The 17885-nt window shown below is 44.4% G+C and overlaps 1 protein-coding gene across 7 annotated transcripts in view; it reads right to left on the reverse strand.

Moving 5' to 3' along the window:
- LOC139540762 (inaD-like protein) overlaps positions 1-17885 on the reverse strand; it is a 176411-nt gene that overhangs the window by 22301 nt on the left and 136225 nt on the right. For all 7 annotated transcript variants that reach the window (XM_071344704.1, XM_071344701.1, XM_071344702.1 and 4 more), the window contains 2 exons: positions 10396-10592; positions 6622-6713 (listed from right to left, as the gene is read on the reverse strand). In XM_071344704.1, the coding sequence (XP_071200805.1) occupies positions 6622-6713; positions 10396-10592 (289 nt within the window). The remainder of the gene's footprint in view (positions 1-6621; positions 6714-10395; positions 10593-17885) is intronic.

Consider the following 17885-nt stretch of genomic DNA (forward strand, 5'->3'; position numbering starts at 1 on the left):
ATGTGGCCAATCCATGGTAAGCTGACAAAGTCGTAGAACGTGTTGTTTGCGTGTGTGTGTGTGTGTGCGTAAACGAACACGCTCACTGGCGTCACAGCACTAACTCACTCCAATGCGAGGCTGGATGAGCGAACGGGCGCTGGGTGGGCTGACACTTTACCATTTGCATTCCTAGTCGGACCTTTTTCTTCCTGTCTGCAGCCTGGCCGGCGCCAGCTGATGTTTCCATGGCGATATGGCTACGAGGCGCCCTATCCTTTCGACGTCCCACCGCTCATTGCCAAACGAACTTTGACTCAATATAGCATTTTTCGAGCCACCCCTCCCACCAACCTTTTTAAAGGAGTTTGTCACCAAACCCCTGAGCACGTACTGACCTATTCTGCTCCTACTGTGAATTGGCTGCAATCTAATCACAGCTACTGTGAAACCTGGATTTTCCCCCAGACAAACGGAGGAAAACAAAACGCTGAATACTGGACAGCAGAGTGCACACGACCAGTGGGATAGAAAAAAGTGAATTTCAATAAATCTGAAAACCAACATCTGATGAGGATGGAAAATCCCTATCAACCTAATTTTGTGTGTGTGTGTGTGCGCATGCATGCGTGTGATTGAGATGTGTCCGCTCTCCTCATGTTTATGACAAATCAACAGTATTCAGGGACACTGAAGGACAAAGTCCTCCAAATGTCAACAGTATGACCAAGCGATTTCTTCCTGTTCGCTCTACCTCGGTAACTTGCGCTCTTGCACTTGAGACCTGGGTGGGTCGGACAGCGACAATATGTCTGCATCCCAAATGGCACCCTATTCCCTATATAGTGCCCTACTTTTGACCAGGGCACATAGGGTTCTGATGAAAAGTAGTGCACTACATTTGTATTGGTATTTATTATTCATCGGGCTCTTGGTCAACTCCCTGACCAAGGCTCTTCACCCCCAATTGCTCAGTTTGGCTGTGTGGCAAGCTCTAGGAAGAGTCTTGGGGGTTCCAAACTTCTTCCGTTTATGAATGATGGAGGCCACTGTGTTCTTGGGGACCTTCAATGCAGCAGAATCTTTGGTACCCTTCCCCAGATCTGTGCCTCGACACAATCCTGTCCAATCAATTGAATTTACCACAGGTGGACTCCAATCAAGCTGTAGAAACATCTCAAAAATGATCAATGGAAACATGATGCACATGAGCTCAATTTCAATTCCGAGTCGCATAGAAAAGGGTCTGAATACTTATGTAAATTAGGTCATTCTGTTTTTATTTTTTAATATATTTGCAAACATTTCTAAAAACCTGTTTTCGTTTCGTCATTATGCTGTATTGTGCGTAGATTGAGGAAATGTTTTCTGTAATCAGTTTTAGAATAAGGCTGTAACGTAACAAAATGTTGAAAAAGTCAAGGGGTCTGAATACTTTCCGTAGGCACTGTATGTCAATCTGGTCCAAACCTCTCGCAGATCACTCCCGTCTGCTTAGCAGCATGCCGCTGCCTTCGGGTTCCACGAATAGTGACATGGGACCAGCACTGATCGAAACACTCTTATTGCTGTTCTCTGTCTACTCCACGACAGGATGGAGGAGGAGAAGTAGATGGAAACGACTTACATTTACATTTACATTTAAGTCATTTAGCAGACGCTCTTATCCAGAGCGACTTACAAATTGGAAAGTTCATACATATTCATCCGTGGGGAATGAACCCACAACCCTGGCGTTGCAAGCGCCATGCTCTACCAACTGAGCCACACGGGACTTCCTTGGCAGGCAAGTTCCAGGTAGCACGGGCCATTCGTATAGGGACAGATGACAAGGCAGGGACACATCCATTAGCCCCGAGCAGAGTCCTACCATAGGAGTGGAGAATGAGAAAATTCCCATTCGCTTTTTCACCATAAGTTTGCGCATAATTGAGATTTGTTTGCTACATAACTGAGTGTGGCTCCCGAGTGGCAGTGCCTTAGACCGCTGCGCATCTCAGTGCTAGTGGTGTCATTACAGACCCTGGTTCGATTCCAGGCTGTACCACAGCCGGCTGTGATTGGGAGTCCCATAGGGTGGTGCACAATTGGCCCAGCGTCGTCCGGGTTTGGCCGTCATTGTAAATAAGAATTTGTTCTTAACTGACTTGCCTGGTTAAATAAAGGTTAAATAAAGGTTAAATAAAAGGTTAAATAAAGGTTAAATAAAGGTTACACAAATAGTCCTCCGCTAGCAAACAATCGCCGCATTGGAACTTCGGAGTGTCAACACATATGGAATAGGGTGTAATTTGAGACACGGACTTATCTTAGAGTAAAACCCATTATTTGACTCTGCCATTGGCACGAGAGACGCATAACTTAACAGACGCGGTTGAAAGCTGCGCCGATAACCACAAGCTCAGAATGACAGCACTGCCGTGTTCCATGAAGTGTCACCATGGACGTGTCAATTCCGTGGAATACCAAAAGGACACCTTAAACACTGATTCCGTGCTTGCTATACATGACGTTTTAGTTGTCAGCCAAAGAGGCTGCCTAGCGGCCAGACACTTCAACAGAGAACCTCACGTCGGCGATGCATAAATCAGCATGTTGTTATATTTTCCGCAGCCTTTTTCCCGTCAGCAGCTCAGGAATAATGGATGTGCTGCTCACTGATGCCATGTCTGTCGTTCACATTTTGACAGCCGTCATAACAGCCTGCTTATGCACTTCCCTTGGCCAGTATTCACAACGCGTCGCAGAGTGTGGATCACTTTTGCCTTTTAAAGCATATTGAATAAAATGACAGACAGGGGGGACCAGCACTCCTACTCTGATGCTTTATGGATATGGGCCCTAGACACCATCCTAGGCCTCTCTCTCTCCCTTCAGTATGTTTTAATATGTGTGGAAAACACAGGTGATTGGGCTCCGGCCCACTGTGTTCAATTACAGGGACTTAAGGATGGCAAGAAGCGGCGCATGGCATGGGGAGGAAATTAGGTGATGCGTCGCCGTCGTGCTCTGTGTGCTCCTCGCTCCCCAGAGAGATGATTAGGCACTAGAGGCAGCAGTGAGAGGGGGTGGGGGGATATGGAAGAGGTAAAGAGAGGGATGGAGAGAGAGTTTGCAAGAGCGATTAAGACAAGAAACAGAAGGTTTGAGAGCGGGGGACGGCTATGGTGAGAGGGAGGAAGAATGACAGAGGTACGTGAGAGAGCAAAAATAAATAGCGGGAGGTAGAGTGTGAGGTAGAGCGGGAGAGGTAAAGTGTGAGGTAGAGCGGGAGAGGCAGAGTGTGAGGTAGAGCGGGAGAGTGTGAGGTAGAGCGGGAGAGGCAGAGTGTGAGGTAGAGCGGGAGAGGCAGAGTGTGAGGTAGAGCGGGAGAGGGGAGCAGCAGTGTGAGGTAGAGCGGTAGAGTGTGAGGTAGAGTGAGATACAGAGGGATAGAGGGAGCGGTAGAGTGTGAGGTACATGGGGAGGTAGAGCGGGAGAGAAGGAGCGGTAGAGCGGGAGAGAAGGAGAGAGGGAGCAGTAGAGTGTGAGGTAGAGCGGTAGAGTGTGAGGTAGAGTGAGATACAGAGGGATAGAGGGAGCGGTAGAGTGTGAGGTACATGGGGAGGTAGAGCGGGAGAGGTAGAGCGGGAGAGAAGGAGAGAGGGAGCAGTAGAGTGGGAGAGAAGGAGAGAGGGAGCGGTAGAGCAAGAAATAATGAGTAATAAGACGGAACCGAGCGAGTGCAGTCAGTTCTGCGTCTCAAATGGCACCCTATTCCCTATATAGAGCCCTGTGGACCCTGGTCAAAAGTAGTGCACTATATAGAAAATAGGGTGCGATTTAGGATGTAGAAGGTCAGTGGCTGGCTTCATAGCTGGTGTTTGAGTGGACGGATATTGAAGCCCAGTTAATGAGACTCCACTTCTCCCTCTCTCCTTTCCTCATTCTCTCTGCCTCCCTCATCCTCTCCCTTCCACATGAGCCGATAAGACAAATCCCCAAAATTACACAGAGGTTGTCGTCGTGCGTGGGGTTTATTTGCCTTCCTTGGGTAATAGTGGCCATAGATGACGGGGAGCGATGGTGCCACCAGCCTAATGGTCTTGTCAGAGCGTAACATATGCATTCTGTCAACGTTGGCTGAGGGAGAAAATAGCCTTCAAATGTTAAAATGGTTCTAAGAACGTCCCCCTGAAGGGTAGAATATCTTATTTCTATAGAGCGGAGGGTTATTTGGCACGACTGTGGAGGAGGAAATAAAGAAAGGAGGTACAACTGTCCTCTAGTACATTTACATTTACATTTAAGTCATTTAGCAGACGCTCTTATCCAGAGCGACTTACAATACTGTTCGCCCCCGTAATCGACAGCTTGTACACTGAGAAAGGATGGTACCAAAATAGCATCACTTTGCTCGCTCACTCAAAGGGAGCATAAACAGCAGTTGTGGAGTAAAATGTAGGCTCTGTCTCCCTCCCTCCTTCAGTTAATTAAAATGATAACTCAACATACAGGTACCTCAGATTTGTAAGCAGAAACAATTGGTGTGCAATTTTTTTACCTCAGCTAACTGCCTCACAAAACGATCGCATTTCGATTCCCCCTTGTAACCCTTGCCGCTGTAGTAAACGTTATCGTCAATAGAATTACACATTTATTTCAAGAGAAAGCAATTTATCTTAGATTTTTTTGGTCCATTGAGCCATGCCTCCATTTAGAGAGCAATGTCCATATAAAACATCACGTGGTTCAGTACTTTTGTGTTGTAGAACGGTACGTCGGAGTGACTTCCAAATGTCCTCCAGCTGCGTCACAAGGCGTCTCGTTAAGGTGGTCAAGCACAAAATGAACTCCTTCATCCCTGTCTCAAGAAGAAGCCTGTGCTGGAATGCTTGTGGGAGTTAAACGGGTAAAAAAAACTGAAGAAATGCTGAACTATGGCTGCTTTTGTTGAATGGAGTGGCGAGGCTTAACCTGTTATGGCAAGCCAAAAAGTACATGGACAATGTAGTACGATAACTACAGTGCATTTGAACAGTATTCAGGCGCCTTGACTTTTTCCACATTTGGGTACGTTACAGCCTTATTCTAAAATGGATTAAATCGGGGTTTCTTCTCATCAATCTACACACAATACCCCAGAATGACAAAGCAAAAACTGACATTTTTGCAAATGTATTAAAAATAAAACACAGCTATTTTCAGGTCGAACATTCAGAGATGTTCGATCGGGGTTCAAGTCCGGTCCACTCAAGGACATTGTGACTTGTCCCGAAGCCTGTCAGAGTGACCATCGGGTTCTTGGTCACCTCCCTGACGAAGGCCCTTCTCCCCCGATTGCTCAGTTTGGCCGGGTGGCCAGCTCTTGGTTGTTCCAAACTTCTTTCATTTAAGGATGGAGGCCACTGTGTTCTTGGGGACCTTCAACGCTGCAGAAATGTTTTGGTACCCTTCCCCAGATCTGTGCCTCGACACAATCTTGCCTTGGAACTCTACAGACAATTCCTTCGACCTCATGGCTTGGTTTCTGCTCTGACATGCACTGTCAACTGTTGGACCTTATAGACAGGTGTGTTCCTTTCCAAATCATGTCCAATCAATTGAATTTACCACAGGTGGACTCCAATCAAGTTGTAGAAACATCTCAAGGATGATCAATGGAAACAGGATGCCCCTGAGCTCAATTTCGATTCTCCTAGCAAAGGGTCTGAATACTTACGTAAATAAGGTATTTCTGTTTTTTTAACTTTCAATACACCTGTTTTTCCCTTTGTCATTATGGGGTATTGTGTGTAGATTGCTGAGGGAAAATTTGTATCGAATCCATTTTAGAATAAGGCTGTAACGTAACAAAAAATGTGGGAAAAGTCAAGGGGTCTGAATACTTTCCCCGAAGGCCCTGTATATGGAGACTGTATAGTGGCAAAAATGTTTTTCAGCATGTTATGTAGCTTACCAAGTGAATTATTTTCCTCTTGACTCGCAGTCACTTATTAGCCTAGGTCTACTCCCGACCAAATGCCTGCGACTTGTCTTAATCAATCAACGTGATGTTGTTTCACTGAATCTCCCTCTGTATATTTGGTTAATTCTCTGGCTGGGCAAATAAGAGGAAGTGGTATAGGGCATCAATTTATTTGCCAATCTATCACTGATCAGAAACATTTAGCGTGCAATAGGTTAATGTAGCCTTAGATCAAGTGTTGGCCATTGTTTTTGCTCGATCGCGGAAAGCCCATCGGAGGTCGTGAAATATGAACAAGAGACTCGCATGATTTTATAAAACAGGATTGCTATTATTTTGTATGGGTATCATGATGAAGATACTCTCAATGTATGACCTCAACGCCTGCTCCCTAACAAACGTGGAGTGAGGGTGGGAAAGAGATGAAACGCAGATTTAAAAAGCAAGGGCTTGCCTTGGGCTGTTTCAAAATGGAACCTTTTTTTATTTTTTTATATGACAGCGATTCCATTTCAGTCGGTTATATTTCATTATATTCTTAGCCTACTATAAAATATATTTGTGTTGACTGTGCTCATGGTAGCCTAAGTGCGTCTTGTCTGATTTAATGAACAAAATAACTACCGGTTTTAGGTGTCCCCTCCTTTTGAATAGGCGTTGACGCCCTTGGCCCCAGGGTCGGCTGACTAGCTTACCTGATGAGGATAATCTTGACCTTGGACGAGGAGCTCTTAATGATAGCGGAGGCGTTCAGGTGGCTGCGGCCATACAGGACCTGGTTGTTGATCTGATGGGGAGGAGGGAAGGAGAGAGTTGAACTACAATCCGTGTCATATTCATTATGGCACAACGGAACAAAACGTTTTCAACAGAGGAAAAAAAACGAAGATTTCTTATTGGATAAGTTCAGGTTTGCCCCTCACTGTTTCAGTCCGTTTTCTTACCTTGATGCATAATGAACACAACCCAGGTATTTATCATAAACAGGAAGAAGGGATGGATTTAATGTATTTCTCTCTCTGACAAACACATAGCAACATAAAAGACTCAAACATGCATAAACACATACAGGCGTAAGCAAATACACACGTGTGCAGCAGAACACACAGTAACCTTCTAGATGGCAACAATGAGCATGATGCTTCCGCCCAAGTGTGACAACAGTGTTTAGTGGCAGCAGCCGTTAGCACATGATTACTGATGTGGGCACACACCCACACTCACATTCACTTACCCCCCCCCTAACTGAGACAGATTTTACTGAAAGGTCATTGAGCTCGCCTGCTAGCCCCCTACAATCCACACCTGCCTGCTACTCAAATGAGCACATTCAGTCGTATCCGCTACTTCCAAATGTTAAATCAATAGGCAATTCAGCACTCTGCAGATACGAATGGCCAGCACACAGCCCCAACACCTTGCTTTGGTGGAACAGCACATATCCCGACTGGGGCTTAGATGGGCTCAGAGACACCGTATGCCTTGTTTGTGAGGGTTTTAGTGTGGGGTGACAGTGTTCATCAGTGAGGGAGGGAGTGTGTGTGTTTGCGTGTGAGCACGTGGGTCAGCCTGTGACTAACAGTGTACGTGCGTGTCTGTATTTATGACTGTGTGTGTGTCTGCATTTCTGCTTATGACTGTGTGTGTGTCTGCATTTCTGCTTATGACTGTGTGTGTGTGTGTGTGTGTGTGTGTGTGTGTGTGTGTGTGTGTGTGTGTGTGTGTGTGTGTGTGTGTGTGTGTAAAATGTGTACCAGCCTGTGAGTGTGTGTTTTTCTGTGTTTACAGTACAGTGCCTTCGGAAGGTATTCAGAACCCTTAACTTTTTCCACACTTTGATACGTTACAGCCTTATTCTAAAATGTACTCATTTTTTTCCTTCATCAATCGACACACAATACCCCATAATGACAAAGTAAAAACTGTTTTTATAAATTGTTGCTAATTTATTCAAATAAAAACTGAAATATCACATTTACATAAGTATTCAGACCCTTTACTCAGTACTTTGTTGATGACGCTACAAGCTTGGCACACATGCATTTGGGAAGTTTCTCCCACTCTTCTCTGCAGATCCTCTCAAGCTCTGTCAGGTTGGATGCGGAGTGTCACTGCACAGCTATTTTCGATCGGGCTCAAGTCCGGGCTCTGGCTGGGCCTCTCAAGGACATTCAGAGACTTGTCCCAAAGCCACTCCTGTGTTGTCTTGGCTGTGTGCTTAGGGTCGTTGTCCTGTTGGAAGGTGAACCTTTGCCCCAGTCGGAGGTCCTGAGCGCTCTGGAGCAGGTTTTCATCAAGGATCTCTCTGTACTTTGCTCTGTTCATCTTTCCCTCAATCCTGACTTGTCTTCCAGTCCCTGCAGCTGAAAAACATCCCCACACCATGATGCTGCCACCACCATGCTTCACCGTAGGGATGGTGCCAGGTTTCCTTCAGACGTGACGCTTGGCATTCAGGCCAAAGAGTTCAATCTTGGTTTCATCAGATCAGAAAATCTTGTTTCTCATGGTCAGAGTCCTTTAGGTGACTTTTGGCAAACTCCAAGCGGGCTGTCATGTGCCTTTTACTGAAGAGTGGGTTCCGTCTGGCCACTCAACCATAAAGGCCTGATTGGTGAGTGCTGCAGAGATGGTTGTCCTTCTGGAATGTTCTCCCATCTCCACAGAGGAACTCTCGAGCTCTGTCAGTGACCATCAGGTTCCTAGTCACCTCCCTGACCAAGCACCTTCTCCCCCGATTGCTCAGTTTGGCCTGCTCTAGGAAGAGTCTTGGTGGTTCCAAACTTCTTCCATTTAAGAATGATGGAGGCCACTGTGTTCTTGCAAACCTTCAATCGTGCAGAACATTTTTTGTACCTTTCCCCAGATCTGTTCCTCGACACAATTCTGTCTCGGAGCTCTACGGACAATTCCTTCGACCTCATGGCTTTTGCTCTGACATGCACTGTCAACTGTGGGACCTTATATAAACAGATGTGTTCCTTTCCAAAGCATGTTCAATCATTTGAATTTACCACAGGTGGACTCCAATCAAGTAGAATTGGAGGATGATCAAGGATGATCAATGGAAACAGGATGCACCCGAGTTCAATTTCGAGTCTCATCGAAAGGGTCTGAATACTTATGTAAATAAGGTATTTCTGTTTGTAATTTTTACACTGAATACATTCTAAAAACCTGTCATTATGGGGTATTGTGTGTAGATTGATGACGATATGTTTTTATTTAATCCATTATAGAATAAGTCTAACGTAACAATGTGGAAAAAGTCAAGGGGTCTGAATACTTTCCGAAGGCACTGCATGTGTGTGTGCATCAGTCTGTGACAGTGTGTGTGTGCACGCGCGCATCAGCCTGTGTGTTGCAGTGGGTCGGGTCTCCCTCCCTCCGCTGTCGCTGCTTGTGGCGGTCCACATTTCATGGTGGCAGTGACATTGTTGTAATGAGCAGCGTGAGCACAACAGAGAGGGTGGGAGGAATGGAGAGAAGAGAAAAAAAACAGACGGTTGCTGGAGGGAGGAGAACGTGATATGATGGAATGAGAAAAATAAATGAAGAGGTCATAGTAACAGACTAAGGTCAGCTGACAACACGTCAGTTCCAATTCAGGCTCTTCCACGTTAGTGTCAATGTTTGTGGAAGACCATCTCAGACGAGCGTTTTGAAAAACCGACAGAACACTTCAGCCCCAGACTGACACATTTATAATTCACTGCATTCATTAGACACTTACTCTGCCAGTCCCAGAGCTCAATCCCAGCAACGACTCTAATCAAACCAGAAGAATTAAATCAACCAGAAGAATTAATCGCATCTATTTTGCATGACTAATCCCCGCTTAGATTCATTAGTAGTAGGCCCACACTCAAGTTATTTTCATTCGTTGAGGAAGCAAGAGCAAATGCTTTTTCGCAATCTTCCCAGAAAGACAGAAAGAGAGAGAGAAAATAAACTAAAAAGTAGAGAAACAGATACAGTATAAGTAAGTATAGAGGCACACTTTTTTTGCGTTTCTCTGAGGCAGACACACACACACACACACACAGCCCCTATTCGCACACACGTGATGTGTTGTGATGGATTCTGTGGCCTGAGAGGAGCACTGGCCTCGGCATCAACAGTGACAGTGATGGAGCCGTTTCATTTTCTCCCTCAAGGGCTTAACAGGATAAGACTATTACAGGGAGGGAGGGAGCGAGAGAGAGAAAGGGCTGTGACGATCACAAATGAAAGAATGCATGCGCAGGGGACGGGAGAGAGAGAGAGAGAGAAAAAGAGGAAAGGAAGAGGGAATGAAGAGAGGTGAAAGAACAAGGGCAGACTATCCAACATGGCCTCTTTTATACTACCTTGTCCACCTAATCAACCCCTGCAATTGGCTCATGTGTGCGTATGACTGTCTTTTCGCACACGTATGTGAGACAATATGCATGTGTGAGTTCGCACAGGTGTGTGTGTGACCCTTTCACCTCCAGCAGCTCGTCCCCAACACGGATGTTTCCGTTTTTGGCAGCGGGGCCCCCGGGGCTGATGCCCACCACGAAGATACTGAGGCAGGAGCGGTCGCGGTTGCCCGCCAGGCTCAGGCCCAGGCCCTGGCGCTCTTTGTCCAGCTCCACACACAGCAGCTCCCCGCACAGCTCCCCGTAGCGTAGCCTGATCCGCTCTGAGGGAGAGGAAGAGAGACAGGTGGTTATTTCTAATACTGTGTTTCAGTGTTGTAGAAAGTTGGAGGGGAAAGATTACACCGGCATACCATTTATCTAGTCTCACACACACACACTAGAAGAGGTCTCAAAGGCAACCCTCCTGACTGAATTCTTGGCACACACATCCGTAGGCGGCACACACACATTTCTTCTTTCTCTTTACTGTGATGACAATTTGACCTGTCCAGCCGGTGGAATACCCTGGCCTGTTCCATTATACACGAGTGCAATTATTATAATGACCATATCTCCCAACTTTCTGAAGAGCCACAGGGCTGCCTCCAATACACAGAGGAACCTTTTCATCTCTGCTCTCTAGCTAAAGTCTAAGCTTTGCGTTCCAGTTTTATAATGCTTGCTAGTTTCTCTCGATCGCCGAGGACGAAAAGTAATTGCATGCAATCCAATAATCCCTATTGCAGCAGTATTCAAAACTCGCTTTGGATGCACCATTGCATTAGCCTGGGTACCAGTCTGTTTGTGCCATCATATGCCAGACACGTCATGTTTGGAATGGCAAGGAGTTAACATTATAGCACAAACAGGGAGCAGGCTACCATTGCATTCCATCTTTTCAAAAAGTAGTCATTTATTTGGCCCACTGCATGTGCTTTTTTTTGTACAAATCAATCCATTCTGGGGTACCCCAGGGCTGTGTCCGAGTCCCGCTGTAGAGCTGATAGATCTACACTGGTGCCAGGTTAGATAAGCTGTTATTTACTGTAATCCTCTGGCGTGGGTAAAGGGATGGCCGGGCAGACCACAGGCCTGTGTGTTCTCTCATCTCTCTACCTTTCTTATTCCCCCCCCCCCTCGGTCAACGGCTAAGGCAGGGGAGAGCCGAGGTCCTGACTGAAATCCTTCAGTGGGTTTGTGTGTGTGTGTACGTGTCATGGAAACTAATCACGCCCGTTGACTTTTGATGGCGATGCTGTGTGTTCCATTGAAGATACTGAATGCCCATCTTACGTGATAGGCAGCTGCCTTTGAGGGAAATCTAATCCTATCAAAACAAATTACATTCACATCTTCTGCTTTCTGAACAAACAGCCCTGCGCATGTACGCTGGGGGTGTGTGTGTGTGTGTGTGTGTGTGTGTAGAAAGAGGGCAGAGAGAACATCTTCAAAGGAAACTTGGTCCTGCTGCAACACCTGTAAAGGGACAATCAGCAGTTGCTACATCCATCGTTGGACTAAATGAATGCTGTGTATCCAGTGATACTTGAAGACCATTAACTTAGAAATGCCTCATGAGCTCAGTTTAACTGTCGCACTTCATGAGAACCAAAATACAAGCTTGTTTTACTCAGTTTGAAAACGTCAACAAAACACTATATACAGTTGAAGTCGGAAGTTTACATACACCTCAGCCAAATACATTTAAACTCCGTTTTTCACAATTCCTGACATTTAATCCTAGTAAGAATTCCCTGTCTTAGGTCAGTTAGGATCACCACTTTATTTTAAGAATGTGAAATATCAGAATAATAGTAGAGAGAATGATTATTTCAATGATTATTATCACATTCCCGGTGGGCCAGAAGTTTACATTTACTCAATTAGTATTTGGTAGCATTGCCTTTAAATTGTTTAATTTGGGTCAAACGTTTCTGGTAGCCTTCCACAAGCTTCCTACAATAAGTTGGGTGAATTTTGGCCCATTCCTCCTGACAGAGCTGGTGTAACTGAGTCAGGCTTTGTAGGCCTCCTTGCTCGCACACGCTTTTTTAGTTCTGCCCACACATGAAAACATGGTTAAAACTATAATTTTGATATCATGGATGGTAAGTCCTTGCATCCATATCTGTCTATGAATTTTTAGAGTGGTTACATTTCTCCAGCCCTGTCCCTCAGCTTTTCACCGTACCAGGGGCGGGGTGGCCGCTTTGTTATTGTTTCCACTTCTGATTACCCCTTTAAATCAAACCAACCGCAGAGAGACGGTTACTTCTCATGCGCAGCATTTCATTCAATTGAAAACGTTTCGAGAGGCATTTTTCAACTAAAAAGCACAAGCCAAGCATCTGCTCTCTCACACATACACTAGTAAAAGTAAAAGACATGTAACTGCAATTGTCGTAACTGATTACTTGATACACACAAACCTGTGCATCTATGTTGTGTGTGTGCGTGAGAGTAGGGAAGAGAGAACACTTTCAAAAGGGAATTTGGTCCTGCTGGCAACATCATGAAAAAGCCACCCACTCCAGAGTTAACTTGATAGCACACAGATTCCTCCGTCCAACTCATTTATCCCATCACCTGATCGTCCATTCAGCAAACAGGTTCACACGGGTCGTTATTTGGCGGAGACAAATGGGATGGATGCTTCCCAAACCACAACGCAACGTTATTGAGGCCTCCCGACAATAACAAGCCAACATTATTCCAACATTTTGATGGATGACTGGGATTAATGACCCTGCTCACAAAACTCCTCACCTTTCATAATGCCGTCAGGCCCTATGACATGATGCACACTTAAATATCCCCCTTTCCTCTCCTCCCTTTTTATTTTCCTTTCTGTCCAGCATAGTTTTTCACTCCTGTTTTGATTAAAAACACAGTAAACATGAAGGGGGTGAGAGAGAAGAGAGTGACATAACAAGGAGGGATGATATCTGTGACCTTTGAGGCGGCCCTCAATGTTTTAATTTTCTTTTTCTTTTTTTATTGCAGAGAGAGAGATGGAAACAGAGGGAAGGAGGAAGGAGAGAGTGAGGGGGGGGATGAGACAGAGGGAAGGAGGGAGAGATACAGGGAGGGAGAGAGATCTACATTCCAGTCACGCCGTGAGAAGAGTAATTAAAAGCCCAAAGAGGTCCATAAATTCCAACCGATAAAAATGAGGGGGAGAGAATCACTCCATGAGCAGGGGGGGGGGGACAAGGGAAAAGAGGAAGAGAGATACCTTACTACATGGATGGGTTGAATGTAAGCGTAGGAGTGGAAAAGAGAGGGGAAAGAAGTGAAAAGAACAAGAGACCTTTGAGATAGTAACTGTGGATGGGTTGAGATATGGAGAAGCGAGAGGAAAAGAGGGAGGGCGGATGGGTTGAGGGGGAGAAAGGAAAGAAACTAAGGGGAAAGAGAAAGGAAGAGATGGAAGAAATTGGATGGGTTGAGAAAGGGAAGATGAGACATTTCTCTGCCTCTCTTCAGTCCTAAGAGAGGTAGCAAGATAGAGATACGGACAGAGAGAAAATGAGGAACGTGAAAATGGAGGCGCATCGTTCTGGTCCGAAAACCGCAACCTCAGAAACGTTGCCAGAACGTTTTATTAGGAGCGGTTTAAAACAGTTACTGGCTGTATCAGTGGTTTTAGTGACAACGCTTTGGCTGTGGAAAAAACAAAACCATAACTTCATCCAACAGACACACGGGATTTTGGGAGGGACAGTTAGCATAGTAGAATACACAAGGTGCAATTTCAACAGTTTTTCTCTAGTTATGACAGTCACCGAGAGTCATTGAATTAGCCCATGTCAATTAACAATTTTTCAATTGGTAAATTCGTCTAGCCGGATATAGTCTATCCAGCTACCTAAACTAGAGGTAATCATGCGAATTACAGAGGGCCCCCCCTTTGTTAAGTCACTCAGATATATTAAAAACTGCACATTCTTCTCTCCGCCCCATGGCAAAATGTGTAGAATTGCATGAAATGAGTTAGAAAATTGTAAAATCTTCTCACCGACCATGGCAAATGTCTAAAGTTTGCTGCAATTCTAAAACGACATTTCTCTACATCCAACAAAATGCCTTAAGGCCCCCAAAAGGCTAGAGCGAGAGAGAGTGTGTGTGTAGATGACAGGAAAAAGGGGAATTGAGTGGCATGACCGTATTTGATTGAATAGGCCCTTAGTGAGGCTGCTGGCTAAGAGGACCTGTGAATGATCCCGTGGAGAGAAGGAGTGGAAAAGGAGTGTCTGACAGAAGCTAGTCCCCGTTAGTTCGACACTTAGCTGTGGCATAGTAGCTGTGTTTAAGACTTCAGTCGGAGAGCGAGGGCGGGGGAGAGAGAGAGAGAGGGAGCAAGCACGTGCGGGAGAGACGATGGGATAGAGTGTCAGGTCATCAACGTCAGCATCTACTGGTTAATGAGGCTCCTCCACTGTCCAGTGCTCCACTACCATCGTAGGGCTGGGCAGTATGCCCTATTTAACTATATACCGGTATTGATAAATGGATAAGGATTTGGGTTTATAATTTATCTTGTATAATGGTATTTCAATGTTTGTTAAATATGTTTACGCGGCCGTGTGCAATGTTCGTTTTCATAGTTTACTCGGTTTTCTAATTGAGTCGTCTCTCTCTCCCCCTCCCTCCACACACACACCAAGCCCCGTCTCCAGTCACTCAAGGAGACCAGTTCTTGCACTACCACGAGTCAGTCTGCATGGTCAACGCTGCAGTGCAGATGCAATGCTGCAGATGGTGACAATGACGCTGCTTTCCACTTTGCTTCTTAAAATAAATTCACAAGTGCTCTATAATCACACTATTATTTTGTGTATTTTACTGTCCGCAAAAAGCTAGGCTTGTCCTTTCTCAGCAAGTTGTGGGTAAAATAAATCACGTTAGCCGCTAATGCTAATCGCGTGTTGGCTAGCTTCATCACAAACCACAAAATGTTAAAGGGGCAGTGCAGTCAAAAACATGATTTTACATAAAAAATATACAGTACCAGTCAAACGTTTGGACACCTACTCATTCCAGAGTTTGTTTATTTGTACTATTTTCTACATTGTAGAATAATAGTGAAGACATCACAACTATGAAATAACACATATGGAATCATGTAGTAACCAAAAAGGTGTTAAACCTCTTGACACTACAGGGGGTGCTGTTTCAACTTGGACATTTATCGTTCCCAAATTAAACTGCCTCGTACTCAATTCTTGCTCGTACAATATGCATATTATTATTACTATTGGATAGAAAACAATCTCTAGTTTCTAAAACCGTTTGAATTATGTCTGTGGGTGAACCAGAACTCTTTCTGCAGCGAAATCCATGACAGGAACTGCGAAGGTCTGAAAACGAGGCTCTGTTCTCAGATCAGTTTAAAGCTCTGTATGTATCCTATGGGTCGACATGAACTGCACCCGCCTTCCCCTGGATGTCAGTAACCAATGAGAAGTGGAATGGAGTTTCTACGTAGTTCTCAGAGCTTATAAAAGGCCAAGGAACGAGGGGAGCTCTCTTTTCGTCGTTCGTCATTGCGCAAAGCAAGACCTCAGAATGGCATTTTGAAACGCTCAGTTATCGGCCTTAGCTATATCCGTCTGTAATTTAATTCGATATAGGTGTTAGAAACATCATAACGAAGTTATTTTAAACCGAGTTATATCAGTTTATGCGAGTATATTGCTATTTTCGGAATTTCCTTAGTATTGCGTTTTGAGGATTTGGGCATGTTGTGGCCACATAGCTATTGTTAGCTGCTAATTCCGAAGTTGAAGACGACGTTTTACAACCAAGCAACGATTCTTTTGGACAAAGGACCACTTGCCCAAGATTCTGATGGAAGCTCGTCCAAAAGTAAGAGCTATTTATGATGTTATTCCGTATTTATGTGGAAAAATGTAAACGCATTTGTCCGCCATTATTGCGGCACTAGTCTGGCTGTAACGCACACTGTATGTCTAGTAACGTTAATTTTAAAAATCTAACTCAGCGGTTGCATTAATAACTAATGCATCTTTCATTTGCTGTCCAACCTGTATTTTTTAGTCAAGTTTACGATTATTTATTGATTAGAATAGGTGCCTTTCCAAGATGGCGCCGGCCAGAATGCATGACCTGTTGCCACTGATCACATTGTATAACCACGATTTGTGCTGCTAAATATGCACATTTTCGAACAAAACCTATATGCATTGTGTAATATGATGTTACAGGACTGTCATCTGAGGAAGTATATCAAGGTTAGTCCAAAATTATATATCTTTTGCTGTATTGTTACGATCGCTAACCTGTGCTGCTGGTAAATTGCTTGTGTTTCTGGCTATTGTGCTAAGCTAATATAATGCTATATTGTGTTTTCGCTGTAAAACACTTAAAAAATCTGACATATTGGCTGGATTCACAAGATGTTGGGCTTTCATTTGCTGTACGCTGTGTATTTTTCAGAAATGTTTTAAGATGAGTAATTAGGTATTTGACGTTGGTCTCTGTAATTATTCTTGCAGCTTCGGCACTATTTCAGATTGCAGCTGCAATGTAGAACTGTGATTTATACCTGAAATATGCACATTTTTCTAAAAAAACATATGCTATACAATAAATATGTTATCAGACTGTCATCTTATGAAGTTGTTTCTTGGTTAGTGGCTATTTATATCTTTATTTGGTCGAATTAGTGATGGCTACTGATGGAGTAAAAAACTGGTGGAGTAAAAAAAGTGGTGTCTTTTGCTAACGTGGTTAGCTAATAGATTTACATATTGTGTCTTCCCTGTAAAACATTTTAAAAATCAGAAATGATGGCTGGATTCACAAGATGTGTATCTTTCATCTGGTGTCTTGGACTTGTGATTTAATGATATTTATATGCTAGTATTTACTTGTGACGCTATGCTAGGCTATGCTAGTCAGCTTTTTTACTGTGGGGGGTGCTCCCGGATCCGGGTTTGGGAGGAATTAGAGGTTAAACATATCAAAGTAGCCACCCTTTGCCGTGATGACAGCTTTGCACACTCTTCGCATTCTCTCAACCAGCTTCATGACCTGGAATACATTTCAATTATCAGGTGTGCCTTGTTAAAAGTTAATTTGTGGATTTTTTTCCCTTCTTAATGCATTTGAGCCAATCAGTTGTCTTGTGACAAGGTAGGGGTGGTATACAGAAGATAGCCCTATTTGGTAAAAGACCAAGTCCATATTATGGCAAGAACCGCTCTAATAAGCAAAGAGAAACGACAGTCCATCATTGCTTAAAGACATGAAGGTCAGTCAATTTGGAAAGTTTATTCAAGTGCAGTCGCAAAAACCATCAAGCGCTATGATGAAACTGGCTCTCATGAGGACCGCCACAGGAAAGGAAGACCCAGAGTTACCTCTGCTGCAGAGGATAAGGTCATTAGAGTTAACTGTACCTCAGATTGCAGCCCAAATAAATGCTTCAGAGTTCAAGTAACAGACACATCTCAACATCAACTGTTCAGAGGAGACTGTGTGACTCAGGTCTTCATGGTCAAATTGCTGCAAAGAAACCACTACTAAAGGACACCAATAATAAGAAGAGA

The sequence above is a fragment of the Salvelinus alpinus genome, chromosome 16 (genome assembly GCF_045679555.1).
Source record: "Salvelinus alpinus chromosome 16, SLU_Salpinus.1, whole genome shotgun sequence".
NCBI lineage: Eukaryota > Metazoa > Chordata > Actinopteri > Salmoniformes > Salmonidae > Salvelinus > Salvelinus alpinus.